The following is a 19,198-nucleotide window of genomic DNA, read 5'->3' on the forward strand; positions in this document are numbered from 1 at the left end:
TCTTAAAAATTGTTTAAAGACTGAAATGTTAAGTTTTGGTCTTAAAAAGGTCTTTAAAGTTCTTAAATTTGATTTTAAAAATCTTGCAGATACCCGGTTATATTATGGTATCATTTGGAGGGAAAAAATAATAATAAATAAACCCTTTTTAACTATCCTCTTAGGATGTTTTGAGAATGTTCTGTAGGCCACTAATAAAAAGTAAGACCTCTGTACATCTGTTTGTTGCAAATTTATAGACAATGCAATTAAGATGTTTACATTGGCTTGTTGGGATAATATTGCTGTCAACTGACAACAAAGTGTACCTTCTGAATTAGCAAAACTGCTATAAGTTTTATAGTTAATAATATCTTTAAAAACAAATTACATTAATTATACTTTTATTTCCTTCAGTAAAAAGGAGATTGAGTAAAACGATGTAAAAGGCGTGTAGACGTGGATTAGTAATCTGGCCCCTTGGTATAAATGAGAAAACATTCTGGCCCTCGACACTATCAAAGTTGCCCATCCCTGATGTAGTCTCTCAATTAATATTAGGATATATGGTGTAATCATTATTGAAAGAATTAAATGAATAGTTCACTCAAAAAATGAAAATGGTGTCATTATTTACTCACCTTCATGTTGTTCCAAACCTGTATAAGTTTCTTTCTTATGCTGAAGATATTTGGATCTTGAAAAACCAAACAGTTGTTGGTCCCATTGACTTTCATAGCAGGGAAAGAAAAACTATGGAAGTCAATGGGGACCATCAACTGTTTGATTACCAGCATTCTTCAATATATCTTCTTTATGTTCAACATAAGAAAGAAACTCATACAGGTTTGGATAATATTAGGGTCAGTAAACAATGACAAAATTTTCAGTTTTGGGTGGGCTATTCCTGTAAGAAATGTTCATTTAAAATGATGGCATGTCACATAAGACTGCATTTTATGTCTGCTTAAAACACAGGGTGGCAGTGTTGTCATTGACAGAAAAGAAAGTGTAACCCCCCCACATCAAATCTCATTTGTGCTTTCCGGAAAGCCGATGCCATAAAGCACATGTGACGCACATAGTTTCATGGTTGAAGTGTAAACCAGATGCTCAAGTGAGTAAAAAAGTGAAATAAGTGCCTGTGGTAGGTGTTAAATCAATACGGTTTTATATCATGACACCAAACATCTTCTCTCATCCTTTCACCATCTCAAAAGTCTTTAAGATCATGGAAAAAGGAATCAATTCAACTCATATTTCATAATTATTTCAACAGGAAGCTGATGCCACATGACACCATGCCTCATTAGAGAGCAGAAATAAGCGAGGGAACATCAGGCATGACTGTAAGGCTTTCCCCTTTTTTATCGGTTTGTTTTGACCCAAACCTCAGTGCGGTAACCATAGATACAACTTCTGTGTGTCAAATAGGTCACTGAAGGGCAAGGCCAGAGCATGTGGGAGGATTGGGAGCACGCCAAGTCCCAGAGATGAGGCGGTGGGAGGCAAAGGTGACACCCACATCTTATGCATGTATCTTTTTTCAGTGAATAACCTCAGAGGCCTAAGATAGTGACCAAACAGCTCAGTCTTTGTTTCGGCAACAGGAACTCTCCCCTCACACTACACACCAGCTGCGTCACATGTGCTTGCAGAATCATTGATTTCAGAAGTGATAGTGTACTATGATTGGCTGCTGGTTGGTTTCACTTCCATTCTTACAACTTTTGGTTTAGTTTTGGGTGATTAAGAATTTCAGGTTTTTGTTTTGATTTGGTGTTTGTTCTGATGTCACTGCGTTGCCAGGAAGAGGGGTTTTTTGGATAAGAGAGCCATCGATGTGATCTCTGCATGTTTATATGCAATTTGGAGAGCCACAGCTATGCAAATACTGTGCTAATTTCCATATTGACCGCAGTGCTGCGGCTACCTCATCTCTGCTATTCGGTTTCTCTTGCCTGGCATGTGTAGTCATTGGCAGTAATTAGTGGAGCATACAAAAGAATTTCTTACCAAAACTCTAAACTGGAATTAACTTTCATTTAGCTGAAAACTGAAACCAAAAATAAAGTTTTGAGTGTTAAACTCGGGTTGTTATTTGAAAGCCAAATAACCCAGAAAAAACGAGGGCATGAAAACCAATATTTTTGCCCGTAGTGTCTTGCCTTAAACTTCATTATTTCAGTCAATAATTTTGGTCGTCCTAAAGTATTTCAGCTGGAGCTTGCTTGCTTATTTATTTATTTATTTATATACGCACACTTCACCTGAGTATTTATGTTTGCCAAAATTTCGGTGCATCACTAGCAACAATGTAGAAATTATTAGTTGTAATATTAGTTGTAGTAGTGTTTTTGTTGTGCAAATTGCAAAAGGCATAATATAATTCAAAAGAACAAGCCTAGAGAGCCTAGAGTTGCTGAGGCATGGAAAATCTGGAAAAAAAGGGCAAACTTGTTCCTATTAAAACACGACCTGCTGTGTTGGATGTTTGGTTGTCAGGATGTGTTCTGGTGAGTCAGTCGACTGTTAACTCTCTGGGGTTTGTTTGCCCACCTGAGTGCTTTATCAGCAATGATGATGGGAACTATAGACCGGATCCTTTAGAACAGATGACAAGCTTTCTACAGATCAGAGAATAAAAGTCCTGTCTATCACAGCCTCTTCATTACCGCCCATGTTTTGCTGTGGTGCATGAATAAACGGAAGCCTTTGAGAGGACTGACAAGAGTGAGGTGTGTCTCACCTGGTGGGTGACCTCGGTGTGTATAAACAGCTGTGAGTCTGTTTGGCTTCCATAAGGAAAAGCATGCTTCAGTATATAGGGTCCTTTTTACTTGTATGCTATTTTTTTTACCGTAGCCACAAAACTTCTAGTATTGGAGGATGATAAACGTTAATGACTCCAACACAACCAGATACATGTATGTCTGTAAGTCAAATATGATTTGTGATCTTTGTCACTGTTTTGTAATAGTTTTAGCTAACAGTTATAACCCTGGTATGAGTGTGTGTTGTCTTTATTGATCATTCACTCGTGTAAGTGACTTTACCTTGACCTTATCAATTAACTGACAATAAGATCTCCTTAGCTGTCAGTTACATAACAGTTACATAACTCACCTACACATACTGTATACACACGTATGTGCTTTCAATGCCAGATTTTCATTTATGAAGCAATGAGTGAAGCCATATAGCCACACAGTGATGATTTAGTTGAAAGACAAAGATAGGACATAAATCAGGCCCCATCTTTTATCTTTGACCCCCTAAAATTGCGATGAGCTCATCTGTCAGCACGTAAATCTGCAATTTCATATGGCCACTCTTCACATAAACCATGATTCACCATTTTACTCCAAATCTGCCTTACCAGTTCATAAATGTAGTTACATTATAAATGATCCAAACCTTCTTTTTAGAGGCATGAGTGATTTATGAGTTTGCCTCGAGTGGCGTTATTCACTTCTCTATCTGTTCTTGATAAACACAACCATTCAAAAGTTTGAGATCAGTAACATTTATTAATGTATTTTGAAATAAATTCATATTTTATTCAACAGGGGTGTATTTTACAGAAGATTCTGTTTCTATTTCAAATAAATGCTGTTCTTCTGAGCTTTCTATTCATCAAAGAATCCTGAGAAACATATATCATGGTATCCATAAAATATTAAGCAGCACAACTGGTTTTAACTGAAAATAATAAAGTCGTCGCCTAATGGTTAGAGAGTCAAACTCGTAATCCAAAGGTTGCGGGTTCGAGTCTCGGGCCGGCAGGAATTGTAGGTGGGGGGAGTGAATGTCCAGCGCTCTCTCCACCCTCAATACCACGACTGAGGTGCCCTTGAGCAAGGCACCGAACCCCCAACTGCTCCCCGGGCGCCGCAGCATAAATGGCTGCCCACTGCTCCGGGTGTGTGTTCACGGTGTGTGTGTGTTCACTGCTGTGTGTGTGTGTGTGTGTGTGTTCACTGCTGTGTGTGTGCACGTTGGATGGGTTAAATGCAGAGCACGAATTCCGAGTATGGGTCACCATACTTGGCAGTATGTCACTTCACTTCACTTCACTTCACTTCACTTCACTTAATAAGAAATGTTTCTTGAGCATCAAATCAGCATATGATTTCTGAAGGATCATGTGACACTGAAGACTGCAGTAATGATCCTAAAAAATCAGCTTTACATCACAGGAATAAATTACATTTTACAATATATTAAAATAGAAAACAGTTTTTTCAAATTGTAATACTATGTCAGTCACAATTTTGATAAAGCCGATGAAGCTTTGGTGGGCATAAGAGACTTATTTAAAAAACCTCCAACTTTTAAACAGTACACTGTAAAAATAAAAAAAAGAAAAGCTGAGCCAACCTAAAATTTTAAGGCAACCAGCTTCAGCAGACTTTTGAGTTTTCTCAACTTGTTGAGAAAACGTTTAAGTTTATACAACAAAAAGTTGAAGAATCTCTAAGTTGAGAGAACTCAAAAATCTGCTGAACTCAAAAAGAACTCAAAAAGATGAAGAAACTTCTTTCACCTCCAGATATGCTTTATTTTCCATCAAGGCCTTTTCCCATGCTCTGCTATTTGCCTTGGTAATGTTGTGTCAACATTGTAAAAGTTGAAAGTCAACTCAATTAGACATACATCGCTATCTCATACATCTCTCTCTCTCTCTCTCTCTCTCACACACACACACACACACACACACTCAGCCAAACAGCTCCTATCTAACTCTGCAAACATAATGCGCAGAAATGTATAAACTTTCGTTTATACATTTCTATAAAGTTTAACTTAAAATAATGATGTTGATTAAAAAATATATAGAAATATATTATCATTATACATCAGCTACCCATTGAATTTATAAGAAGCGAACGTCTCTGCAGTAGATGACGGCAGGACAAATTTCGACACGCCACTGACACCGCTGTCATGACACAGGCATGGATGTATTCGGTGAGATCACACTTCACACCCTTATTCACAACAGTAGGACGACTGTAGCTCTCCAAATAACGTTAAACAGAAAAATCTTCCCAATGCAACAATTGACGTAATTGTGTCTCAATAGTCAATTAATCATGTCTACCGCCCGACAGATTTGAACAAACCAATGATGTCATGATATCGGATGTTGACATAGGATACTTCAAAATACTACTTGCATGATCTCATTGAAACACATAAAAAATCTTTTGTTTGCAAGAAAGACATCAACCCCAAAAGTCCCATTATTGTAAATCCAGCTCAGGATATCAATTTGAAGGATTTATGTTTGGTTAATGGGTGTTTACTGAATACAAACGGAAACAGTTATATGCACGTATAATTGACTTGGTACCTCATCTGACAGCTGAAAACCACACAGCGAATACACTTAAAGGAATATTCCGGGTTCAGTACATGTTAAGATCATTCGACAGCATTTGCAGCATAATATTGATAACCACAAAAATTCAACTTATTCTTCCTTTTATAATAGCCAAAATGGTTGTACTGTAAAACGTTAAAATATATTATATTCAAAAGTATAGCCACAAGACATAAACAATATGCATGCTGATATGATTGTAGTTTGAAAAGTTATTATTCAATATATTTATAATCTAACTTTTGTTGACAACAGGGATTTTTTTTTTTGGCTAAAAACTCAAAACAGACATAGAAATTACAGCTCAAATAATACACATTATGTAAATGAAGAATTTGTTTTTAAAATATAAAAAAAATGGCCCCCGTTCACTTTCATTGTCATATTTAAATAATTTTTTATTTTTATTTTTTTTTTTATTTACTTTCTCCAAAAAGGAGGGACAAGTCAACCACAAGTTCCTGCAATTTTTTATTTTATTTTATTTTATTTGTTAGAATCAACATTATTCCACAATATTTGTTTGTAAAATATAAAAAATTGGCCCCATTCACTTTCATTGTTGTATTTTATTAATTAATTAATTAATTTACTTATTTATAAGTATTTTCCCTGAAAAGGAGGGACAAGTCAACCACAAGCTTCTGCAATTTTTGTTTTGTTTTGTGAGAATGACTTGAATTAACTTTAACCCTCATGTTCTGATGTGGTAATTTTGTCCCGCTTTTTTTCCGAAAATGCTAGTTAATGTTATCGAATTGTACTAGAACTTACTTTTCTCACAAACGATATGACAACAAAAAAATATATAATTTTTGTACTTTTAAGGATGTTTGTCCCCCACCTTGTTAGACTTGGTGTTGGTCAAAAATGACTAAAGTTTAAAAAATTGCTTATAAATCTCTCATTATGCTATATTATTACCAATTTTTTTTTATCATGTTGATTTCTTTAAATTAGAACAGGTTTTGTTTTTCAGTTTTTTTTTTTTGTTCATTTGTTTGGGGTTTTTTTGGAACTGATTGTTCGAAGGCCTCATGATCTTATATGCACCTCAATTTTTGAGTGACCCAAATTAACTAAATTAGTTTTTCAGCACAGCACAAGGGTTAAACTGCTTTATGCGCATACACCCTGGTTTTGAAAGTGGCTTCTGCCTCCTTTATTTGATAAATACAAGCTGTAATCAAATCATTTAGTGTCATTTTTTAATCTGACCTTGCATGGAGAGCTATTTCTAAATCACAGCACCCTGATGGAAAAGTGTAGTTTAGCACTAGACTTGCAATGATTTATTAACCAAGACAGCGCCCCGAGATGGTTTGTTTAACATTAACAGATGTTTATCATGTCATGACCTGTTTTCTAATACTTTCATGCAAACCGCTACTTCGCAGAGCACCGAAATTGGCACACCATTTTTCCTTTCCCATCCTTCACCTTAACACTTTGACAACAGACCAACAGACTGACAAAAAACTGAGATAAAGCACGAATGTGTAGCTTCTAACAAGAGAAAAATGCTTTTAGGTTACTGTAATCTTAACTTTTTAATGACTGAAAGAGGTTTTCTTTTCTTTATCAGTTTTCACTGTCATATTTTTGCGGTCAGATTTATTTTTCACATAAATTCTTCCTCTCATTATCTTCAGCCCACATTATTTCTTCATGGGAATTGCTCTCTTACCTTAGTCCTGTTATGCAACAGATAAAAGAGAAATGTCAAGCATTATTTGGTTAATGAGACATGTATTTGCTGACTTGATATAATCAAAACTCAGATGTTTACCAAATTACTCCAGATGGTTAGATGAACTTTTACACAACCAAAGCACTGATAAGTAAACATTGACGCCTCTGTCCGCTAAAAAGTTACACATTTGCACATTCCCACTGACCACAAATAAGACACACATTAACTGAAGACAAAGCCACCTGGCTATGAGTTTCTTCCTCCTGCATCTGATTTTGAAAGCTGAGTTTGACGCAATCATATACGCAATCTCACTGAGATTTATATGTCATTGATGGTAACTGACACATCAAGGCCTCCACCCACCAAAAAAAAAAGCCCTCCCAGCTGAATGTAGCTCAGTGTGAATGTGATGTAATGATTATCTCTTAGGGTTTATAGTATTTTGCCTCAGACATACCAGCCCAGCTATGTCATTTGGCTAGACGGCTTGTAAGCAGACACACTGTACTTACAGAAGAGTGTCATCATGATCATAATATTCAGTAAGTAGTAAGTAAATATTTAGTAACACCTTGCCCAAAACAACATGCAATACGCTTATTAAAGGGACAATCTTTTAATCAACCTGGGTTTGATGTTTTACACAATAATGGGAGTTCACTTCTTGAAGAGACAAAAATATGTTTGTGTACTATATTTATATTGACCATTCAAAATTTTTTGGTTATTTTCTATGTTTTTGAAAGAAGATAAATGCACCATTTATTTGATCAAAAATGCAGTAAAACAAACATACTGTGAAATATTCACATTCTTATTTTATTCATTAAAGAAATATAATAATAAAATAAATACATTTAAATAAATATTTTTCCTGTGATGCGAAGCAGAATTTTCAGCATCATTACTCAAGTCTTCAGTGTCACACGATCCTTCAGAAATCATTCTAATATGCTGATTTGCTGTTCAAGAAACATTTCTTATTATCAGTGTTAAAAAATGTGCTTAATATTTTGTGAAAATCATGATAAAAATATAAATAGAATGATTATACAAATTATATATATATATATATATATATATATATATATATATATATATATATATATACACTGCCTTGCGAAAGTATTCATACCCCTTCATTCAGTTCACGTTTTATGTTGCAGCTTTATGTTAAACTGCTTTAAATTACTTTTTTCCACATCAATCTACACTCTATACACCATATTGACAAAGCAAAAATAGAACTGACACAACTTTGTAAATTTATTAAAAATAAAAAACCTGAAATAAGTACATTGCATAATAAGTATTCATACCCTTAACTCATTACTTATCTGAAGCACCTTTACAGCCTCAAGTGTTTTTTGTTTGATGCAACAAGATTTGCTCATCAGCATCTGGCAATTATCTGCCATTCTTCTCCTCACCTCTTCGCCTCTCAAGCCCTGGTTGGATGGATGGGGCAGACACACATTTTCAGGTTTCTCCAGAAATATTTGATTGGGTTCAATCCCAGGCTGTGGCTGGTCCACTCAAGGACATTCACAGCGTTGTGTATAAGCCACTCTTGCTGTGTGCATAAGGTCATTGTCCTGTTGGAAGGTAAACCTTCTGCCAGTCTGAGGTTCTGAATGCTCTGGACTAGGCTATTTTTAATCTCAATATTTTAGTGCATTGAGCTTTTCTTGTACTCTGATGAGTCCCTCAGCCCCTGCCGCTGAAAAACAGTCCCACAGCATGAGGCTTCTACCAGCACACTTTACTTTTGGGATGGTACTCTGCAGGTGATGAGCAGAGCTGGTTTCCTTCAAACATGATGCTTAGAATTGAGGTTCATCAGACCAGAGAATCTTGTTTCTCAGAGTTTGAGGGTCCTTTAGGTGCTTTTTGGCAAATTCCAAGTGGCTTTTCGTGTCTTCACTGAGGAGAAGATTGAGTCTGGCCACACCGATATAAAGCACAGATCGGTGGAGTATTGCAGTGTTGTTTGTTCTTCTGTAGGTTTCTGTCATCTACATATATGATCATGGAGCTCAACTAGAGTGACCATCAGGTTCTTGGTCACCAGTACGAAACCCTTCTTCATCAGTTGCTCAGTTTGGCCAGGAGGCCAGCTCTAAGAAGAATCCTGGTTGTTCCAAACGTCTTCCATTAAGGGTAACAGAGACTACATGCTTCTGTGACCCTTCAATGAAGCAGAATTTTTGCTGAACTCTTCCCCAGATGTGTGGCTTGACACAAACCTGTTTTTTGAGCTCTTCAGGCAGTTCTTTTGACCTTAGGGTTTGGTTTTTGCTCTGATATGCATTTTCAGTTGTTAGACCTTTTATTAAGATGTATACCTTACCAAATCACATGCATTCAATTGAATTTGCCATAGGCTAACTTCACCTGAAATGTAGTAACATCTACAAGCAATATGAATGCTACTGAGCTAACGTTCAACTGTCCCAGATAAAGGTTTGAATACTTATGCAATGGAATCATTTAAGTTTTTTATTTTTAATAAATTTGCCAGGATGTTAAAAAGCTTTTTTTTTTTGCTTTGCCATTATGGTGTATGGAGTGTAGAATCATGTGGGAAAAAAGAAATGTAAAGCAATTTATCATAAGGTAGCAACATAACAAAACGTGAAAATAAATGAAGGGGTATGAAAACTTTCACAAGGCACTGTATATGTATATAATGTTGCCATTGGTAATAAAACCTAGGAGACTTGCCAATATTTTTGCTTTAATAATGATTCCTTCAATCATACTGCACATCCCAGAATGCCTGTGTAGATAAGACTGAGGGAGTCTGTACATAGTCATGCCGGGCCAAGTAGGGAGAGACTCTCCTGTCTTTTTTCAGGACTTAGATGGTCTCTCTCTGGGAATTTGTGCTCTCCTCAGTATTTGTAATAACACCAATCTGTATTTGCAGCATTCTTCCCCTGTGCCCCATAAGGAGTCATTTCATTTTACCTCAGAGTGCTGTGGGTGGAGCAGAGGGATTTGCAGTAGCACCAAAATCCCTTTTTTGGTCATATCTGTGCTAGACGAGATCAGAGGCCAGTGAAGACTATGAAATTGTTCACATCGAATCATCATAACTTTCGACCCTCAACCTTGTGCTGTTTGGCTAGCGCCTCCATACGGCTGGAATTTTAGATCTGGGCCAAGTAGAAAACTTCTGAAATAAACCTCCTACACATCTTCTGCTTGTTACATCCTCTTGTTATTTGTGTCATGAGGCTGCTGTAAAGCTTTCCAGAGGTTATTTTCTAATTAAAGGGTAGTCTGAACATATTTTTATAACCTCTCTGACAGAGCTGATTTTAATTAAACTACAACACTGCACAAAAAAAGCAGAATTGGCTTTTTTGCTTATATAATGTAACTCTAGGTTATCTTGATGACCCTGGTCAAGTCTATAAAGATAACACAATCTCTTTTTTAATGAAGATATCCATTGAGGTTTTCCAAAGGGTGTCATAGGCAGCCAATGAGAAAGAGTGAGATGTGAAGAAAAAAAAAAGATAGATAAATATATATAAATATTTACAATAGTAACTGATAATGGCCTGGAATGGAAGTGAGGATGTGCTGACAGCTTATCAACACCACAGTTTCAACCCCACTATCATGGGTCAAGTATTTGTAAAGGTCACTGAGGGGTATAATGAACACTTGTGAGACACAAACACACTTGAAGAAATATGAGGAACTCCAAACGACAGCTATTATCATTAACACCAAGGATGTCACCAAATATTTAAGACTGGAAGGGGCCAAATGTAAATGTTATTGGAATAATTAACCCAGTAATGATATTTCTGTCATTATTTGCTCGTCGTTCCAAACCCAGGCTATTATTTCCGTCTGTGGAATACAAGTTCTGGAGAATCTGTTTTGGGAAAACTATCCTGGTTGTGTTCCCATCATTTTGACCCAGACAGGATGTTCTTTTTAACAAAAATGCTAGTTAATGTTATCATATTGGACTAAAACATTCTAACGCTGCTCACACAGGGTATAAAACTTAGGGGATTTTTCCCAACTTCACTCTTGAAAATAAAGGTTCTTTATTGGCATCAGTGTTTCTATAAACAACCTTAAACATCCATGGAACCTTTCAAATGCTGTTAAGGTTCTCTATAGTCAAAAAAGGTTCTTTAGATTTCTAAAATGTTCTTCAAAGTGGTTCTTTTAGGAACTGTTCACTGAACGGTTCTTTGGGGAACCAAAAATTATTCTTCTATGGCATCACTGCAAAAACACCCTTTTGGAACTTTTATTTTTAAGAGTGTTTGTTACCAGACTACAAAAAATATAATACATTTCTTGCTTTTATTTTGATGGGTGATGGATGTGAATGACATAAGTTAAACAGAGTCAGTAGTTCAACTCTGTCACCAAGCCATCAATATGGGCAGCTAAAATAGAATTATCATCCACCATCATATTTGGTGAAAGTATTGTACTGCGATGCTATAATCTTAATGCTTTTTAAAAATTTAGATTGAAAGATGTGCGTCATATTACATGCCGATATTTTATGTAAGTCACAAGATCAGGAAGAAGGTCTGATTTGACATTTGACTAATGTATGACAGTTTGTCAGATGTCTTATGAAATAAATGAAGTGTTAAATCTCCTAACCCTTCCTCATTGTTGTCTCTGTGGCCCCACATTAAAAAGCAATATCTTGCTCTGTTGTAAAACTATATTTATATTTGGCCCCAGAGCAGTATCGAAATAATTTTTTATAGATATATTTTCTGAAGAGAATTTGAGTTAGGTCTGAATGCCTAACCCCTAAGTACGAGCTATAATAAACAGTGTTGCATGCCTTAGCAAACACCGCTAGTAATTTTGAGATTTCCTGGGCTGTACAAAACATTAAGAAATATCTGTTTTTGTTTAGGGCGTGTAGGTAGACTATGCAGCTTAAATTGGGGTACTTTAGACATGTGGATGGTCCATTCAGTTCTCTTCAAATGAGCATTATTTGTTTAGCACTCTTCTAAATGATTTTAAAGCGATGCAGCTGTATATGACGATGACAGGAAGCTGATCAAACTGGTCACTTGAGACACTGATTTCACCGTGACCTCTCATTAACCCTGTTTTTCTGAAGCCCTTTTATTGATGCACCTGGAACTTCCCCACACCCATTCAAATAAGTCGTCTGTGGAAAAGACCCATCTCAGCCCTTTTTTCCATTGTTAGAAGCAACGGTAAAACAAACTATAAAGTTACAACACCGATTTATCAGAGGTAACAGTGCATTCCACCACAGAGGCTCTTAATAGGGGGCAGGAATGTTTAGAGAAACCCGTGTTGTCTGTGTGCATGTATGTGCAAGTATTTAGTATTAACATTTACTATTAACATTTATAATTGAAAAGACTCATTCAGAATCATTTAAATATATTTTTTAATTTTTTAAAATATTTTTCAATGTATTTAATTCTATTTCCACTTCTTTGTAAGCCAAATGAGAAAAGGGTATTGTGTTCTTTTGATAATTCAGCTTATAACCAAGAATGCAAGAGCCGACATTTGTTTATCCCAGTGATTTTGTTTTGCAACGGTCAACTAGGAAATTAGATTTTATAGTTACTGCAAGTTGTAAACTCCCTCGAGTTTGGTTACTAAAATGCTGTATAATAATCTCAAGAAAATGAAGTGTAATTTGAATGATGTGTAATTTTGGCTGAAGGGCTTCTCCCACTGCCGTTTTATATATAGCTCTCTGAATGAGCTCAATCTTTTTAAACTAGCATATGCAGACTCGTATTCCCCTATATACGTTGGCCAGAGTTTTGTTTCCATGTCACCACAGTCTGGTTTTGATTTGTTTTTGGTTGCCATCGTTACGCTGGTTAAAATTCCATTGGGTTTTCCCCCTAAATTAAAAAGGGAGGTTGCCAAGATGGTTGGCTGCATGCTGTTTGCCACATTATACTCTGAATCTTAAACGCACATGGGAAAGTCTAACGGCCATCTTGTGATCTTTCATCAACAGTTTTTTTTTTTTTTTCTTAAATACTTTTTGGAGATTTCGAGCTGCCCAGACCTGATACTTATCGTACGACTGGCTGAGAGAAATTTCTGGAAGATTGAAGGTCTTGCTCAGTTATATAAACACTGATGTACCAAAAATACTATGTGAATACTGTGTTTGGGATGCAATAGATTAGTGCTGCTTTCAGACCAAACTCACAAAAGTGCAAGAATGGTCAAGAAAATGTTTTAATAACTGCACTGTTTATAATTTGGCATTTTTGTTCTGAGACACTAACAAATGAAGTTTCAAACCATTTTGACACTTCCCTTACCAAAAAGTAGTATACTTCAAGTTTATTTTATTAAGTATACTTAAGTAAAGTTCAAGTATATTTTTAAGTATACTTTATGTAGTAAGTCTACAAAAATCAGTGTACTAGTAGTATACTTGTAAGTGTACTATTCCAATACTCCTTGGGACTAAATTGGACCACTTTCTAGTATATAAAAGTACACTTGAAAGTATACTTTAAGTATAACAGCAGTAAACTTTGAGTACACAACTAGTTTACATCAATGATTTTAGCTTGTACTGCAACTATACTAAAAGTTAACTTATATTGATAGTTTACTAATTAGTAGCATTATTAGTACATTTTGAAGCATAGTCTCAATAAACTACAAGTTTAGTAATTTAGTAATTTTAAACAGCAAGTTTCCTTTAAGTGAACTTTACACCATACTTTAAGCAATCTACTATGTCCCTATTTAGGAATTAATTTGTATATATTTTGTTATATGAATATCTGAACATACAAAACATCAAAAGAAAGAACAGGGTATCGTCTTGTAAACAAAAACATTCTATTCTAGCTTCATGCAATCTTTTTTTAAACACTTGAATGTGGGTAAGTTTCATAAATAAAAAATAAAGAAATAAACATTTTGAACAAAAAGCTGACAAAAGACTATTAATTGGATTCAGAATGATAATCAAAACGTAGATGGAGTCGATCATCACCTCAAAGCTTGACAGTCATTATTACCTCTTCATTGGTCGACATTTTATTCCATAACGTTACACAGTTTGATACTGTTTTATGTCTGATGATCGTGTTAGGGTTACATGTGGAAGCATCTGTTGTTTTGGTTTCTTCTTCGTTTGTGTTTTTTTTTTTAAATATTGTACAGCGCCCCCTACCATATAACAATGAAAACACGGATTCTTGGAGCACAAGTATGTTTATTGAAGATGCAGGACAACCAGCTAGCAGTGCATTACAATAGTCCAGTCTAGAGGTCATGAATGCATGAACTAGCCTTTCTGCATCAGAAACAGGTAGCATGTTTCGAAGCTTGGCAATGTTTCTAAGATGGAAGAATGCTGTTTTTGTAACATGGGAAATATGATGTTCAAAGGACAAGTTGCTGTCTACCCAGATTTTTTACTTTAGAGGACGTAACAGTGCATCCGTCTAGTTGTAAATTGCAATCCAAGAGATTCTGTGTAATGTTTTAATTATAAGTAATATCTCTGTCTTATCTGAATTTAATAGGAGGAAATTATTGGTCATCCAATCTTTTACATTTTTTACACAATCAATTAGCTTAGTTCAGAAGTTTCATCTGGTCTTGTTGAGATATATAGTTGAGTATCATCAGCATAAAAATGAAAACTTATCCCGTGGTTTCTAATAATATTACCAAGAGGCAACATTTATATTGAAAATAGCAGAGGACCTAGGACAGATCCTTGTGGTACTCCATACTTTACTGGTGATAATTGAGATGACTCCCCATTTAAATGAACAAAGTGGTAGCGATCGGACAGGTAGGATCTAAACCATCTTAAAGCCTGCCCTTGAATACCAGTATAGTTTTGTAACCGATCTATGAGTATGTCATGGTCTATAGTGTCGAACGCAGCACCATTGGGTATCATTGTATAGCTGTACTTAGCATCTTTAAGAATAGTTTAAACATTGAAATTAATATATCAATATATTAATATATTGAAATTAATATAATTGAAATTAATATATTAAACATTGAAATTACATACGAAACTGTCTATTTTGTATATTGTGTTTGTGCTATTTTGCACATCGTCCATTTTGTATATTTGTATATTATTATTTTATTATCTGTCTTGTCTTGTTGCTGTCATTCTGATTCTGATTCTGATTCTGAAATATCGTCAAAGTCTGCTTTAGAGGAAGAATGGGGTAATGCCCACCCAATTACACAAAAGCAAGCGTATGTTCAGGAAGGGGGAGTGTGGCTCAGGTTTTATGAAAGCTGCACCTGTGAGGGATATCTGGAGGTAATCTCCTGTCCGAGGAGAGCAGACATGAGGAATGGGAGTTATGTGGGATTCAAAGGATCATATCACTCTCTCTCTCTCTTTATTGTTTCTGCTGTGAACTCTTTCCCTATCCTGCTGTTGTTTCCTTCTTTTGACTGGAGCCTCTTATATTATATATATATATATATATATATATATATATATATATATATATATATATATATATATATACAGAAGTATGTATGAAGGAAAGTCAAATATATGAGACTGTCGACATTTAAGCGACAGGCTGTGTGAGCTGAGTTATATCTCATTACCAGTCTTGTGAAATCAAATCTTTAATTAGTGATGCTTGCTAAGGGTAATAAAATGAGTGAAAAAAAGTCTCATTGAATTATACTGAATGAAGCACCAGAGCCATTTTTAGGGAGTAAGTAACATAGAGACACGACTGTGGGTACTTTTAACTTGGGATAGTAAGAAACCAGCTTGCAACCACCCAAAATAACCAACTGAATGTATTAGCAACTGAATGTAAAAAGCAACCAAATGAATGTATTGGCAACAATAGAGCAAAATGTTTGAACAACATTACCAATAAGCTAACCAGAAAGTAAGGACATCACAACAAACTGCCAAGCACCACTGTTTCGATAAAAATTTAAACTATCTAGTTAATTTGTAGCACAAGTCTCTAATAACTAATTTATGCAGTGACTACTTTGAAAATCTAAGGGGGTGTAAAGGAAATAGAAAATACCCATACAAGGGCATTTACGTGCATTCCAAGCACCCTGGGAAGCATAAAAAACAAATATTGATGTGTAGTAGTGAGTCACTGTTCAGAAGGAATGCAGGACCTTCCCAGAATTATGGGTAAACGGAGGATGTCCAATTAAAATTACCAATGCAAAAGGAAAAAAATGTACAGAGCTGGTACCAAGATTCTGACACACTCAAGTATACGTCTATACAATGACTGTACTGGCTTTGATTATATTCTGTATTGTTCAGTTGCTGTTTTGCTGAAATACAGTGGCAACAAAAGCGTTTTGTGTAACTGTCTGGACAGAATAAAAATGAGTTTGAGTGGGCAGTACAAAGTGGGATTCTTGTCATAGCATGTGACCTTAGCAAAGTCTTTTTCTTTCATCTATTTAATAAGGCATTGAAAAGAAGGACATTAGTGCACTGAAGTACAAAGAATTACTTCAAACTCTGTGCATGTAAATTAAGATGAATATTTTTAGAACACTAGATTTTAGGCTTAGACAGCTTTTTTATCCTTAAATATCCTTAAATTTATCTTGTCTATTATTATACTAAGTGCCTTTTTATTTTATACAGTAATTTTATACTTTTACTACATTTACTATGTTCTGTGTGCTGCTTTCTTGTTTTACTGCTGCTGGCCTCTGTGAGCTACCAAACAAATTTCGTTGTATAACTACAATGACAATAAAGTCTCTTTACTTTACTTTACTTTACTTTAATACTCTACTGATGCAAATTTGAAGAAACTCTTGTATACTTTATAACTCCACATAAACTTCATCTAGATCATTTTAGCCAGCGCGGATCATTTTGCAGTCCAGCTCCACTTTTCCATCCACAAATGTCTGCATTGACATCGTCATCTGCAAACCAACTGCCTTTTCCTCTGAATAGGCTTCTCCAGCCGTGACGAAGGAGGATTTGAGTGGAAACAGTGCTTCACAGTTAGCCGCAAATTCCCGCTTTTACAGGCCCACAGTGGAACATTCTATACTTAGTCCCTGTTCACTGCCACTTGGTCTTTTCGTTTTCAAATCAGTTCAAGGGGTTCGCCTCCATATATCTGTGTAAAACTTATACTAAAATGTCTAAAAACGTTGTAAATAAGTGGATATTTAACTTATTAAAATAAGAAAACGTGGCATGAAGCCTTGGTTACTAGTACCACACATATTGGTAATACCACCCTGCTAACTAAAAAATAATAAAAAAATATATATATACTGTAGATAGTCTGTGAGATTGGGATATTAAGATGCCAATGGATGAGCCTTCAGGCCTAAATGCTAAACACATCACAATTGTTTTCTGTGTTTATTCTAAATCGTTCCCCGAGAAATCTGACCCATCATGCCTTGGAGGCAAAATGCTGATAGGTTCCAAGAATGAACATTGTTTAGTTTGACAGCTTTCAATTTCTCACTTAGACAGATTTCCAGGAAGGATTACCTGAATCAAGGTGTCCAGGCAGAATCTCTTACATTTCCAATGACAGACTGCAGCTCTGTTTCCAAAAGCTGCATCTGCCTGCGGCTCACACTGACTTGTGTTTTGGCTTCTTTCAATGCTTCCGCATTCTCTGTCACTTGAACCTGTACAACAGTGATCTGTGCAAAAAAAGAAGAAGAAAGAACTGTAATACTTTGTTGTCTTTAGAATATAAATAATGTGTAAAATTTGCAAAGCGAAATTATGCCCCACTTTTGATTCATGCCAAGTTTTCAGTTCCTCCTGGTTCTTCGGGACGATCTTTTCATAATTGGCTCTCATCTCCTCCATGATCTTTGCCAGGTCCTGTCCCTTGGGAGCATCAACATCCCCCTAGTTACACGTTTCCTCCGCGGTGCGCTGAGGCCTCTGGTACGATCTCGCGTCCCTACGTGGGATCTGGCTGTGGTTCTGGAGGCTCTGTGCAATGCACCTTTCGAGATAACTGAGAGACTCCTCACTATGAAGACCGTCTTCTTATTGGCTATCACCTCTCTGAGGAGGGTGGGTGACCTTCAGGCCCTGACAACGGCCTCTATTCACTTTGCGCCCGGTTCGGCGAAAGTATTCCTCTACCCCCGCGTGGGGTATGTTCCGAAGGTCCCGTCGGTCGTTCCACAGCCGGTCGTACAGGCCTTCTGTCCTCCTCCCTTCGGGGAGCCAGACCAGGAGAAGCACAACCGTATGTGTCCAGTGCGAGCACTGGACGCATACATCCACAGGTCCTCCCTGTGGAGAAAGTCGGACCAGCTGCCCGTGTGCTATGGTCCGCCTAGGAGGGGTCTTCCTGCTACGAAGCCCTCTCTTAGTAGGTGGATTGTGGGTGCCATGGCTTTGGCATATGAGGCCCCTGAGCTCCCCCCACCGGTGGGAGTCAGAGCGCACTCAACCCGAGGTGTGGCGGCCTCCAAGGCCTTCTGGGCAGGTGTTCCATGCAGGACATCTGCAACGCAGCTGGGTGGTCCACGCCCCTGACTTTCGTTAGGTTCTATGACCTCGACATCCGAGCCACTCCCGGCTCCTCTGTCCTTTCGTCCTGACACCAGGCAGGGACTTGGCAGCGTTGGTATCTCGTTCCCATATGCGTTTCGACGCAGCTCGAAGTTCCTGGAAGGGTACGTCTCAGGTTACGTATGTAACCATGGTTCCCTGAAGGGAACGAGACGCTGCGTCGCGTTGCCACACTTCCGGCATCCCTGCCAGCGCTTGCTTCATGACTTGAAGCTGAAGCCGGCTCCGCCGCACGTGCTTATATGCTTCCTGGTCGTGACATCACCCCGCCCGTGACGCCTCGCCCATGTTTGACTGATTACACATCATATTCAGAGCCTGGTCACGCTTAAGGCGTTCCCATATGCGTTTCGACGCAGCGTCTCGTTCCCTTCAGGGAACCATGGTTACATACGTAACCTGAGACGTTTCTTTATATTCTCTTCCACTTTTATTTAATTGACAAAATACAAAGAAAAGATTTCCAAAATTTTCACTGACTGACATAAATGTATTTTATAAATATGAACAAATTTTGTTCTTGACGGCTGCAACACTCCAAAAAAGTTGGGAAAGAGGCATG

The 19,198-nt window shown here is 36.8% G+C and overlaps 1 protein-coding gene across 4 annotated transcripts in view; it reads left to right on the forward strand.

The window, feature by feature from the left end:
• The window catches only part of LOC306859667 (intermediate filament protein ON3), a 64,478-nt gene that overhangs the window by 5,197 nt on the left and 40,083 nt on the right, over nucleotides 1-19,198 (forward strand). For 2 of the 4 annotated variants that reach the window (XM_079400823.1, XM_079400828.1), the window contains exons 2-4: nucleotides 958-1,096; nucleotides 1,259-1,328; nucleotides 1,414-1,493. In XM_079400823.1, the coding sequence (XP_079256949.1) occupies nucleotides 1,473-1,493 (21 nt within the window). In that variant the 5' untranslated portion in view covers nucleotides 958-1,096; nucleotides 1,259-1,328; nucleotides 1,414-1,472. The remainder of the gene's footprint in view (nucleotides 1-957; nucleotides 1,097-1,258; nucleotides 1,329-1,413; nucleotides 1,494-19,198) is intronic. The other 2 variants (XM_079400822.1, XM_079400826.1) reach the window with 1 other exon arrangement.

Source organism: Barbus barbus (assembly GCF_936440315.1).
Source record: "Barbus barbus genome assembly, chromosome: 40".
NCBI classification, from domain to species: domain Eukaryota; kingdom Metazoa; phylum Chordata; class Actinopteri; order Cypriniformes; family Cyprinidae; genus Barbus; species Barbus barbus.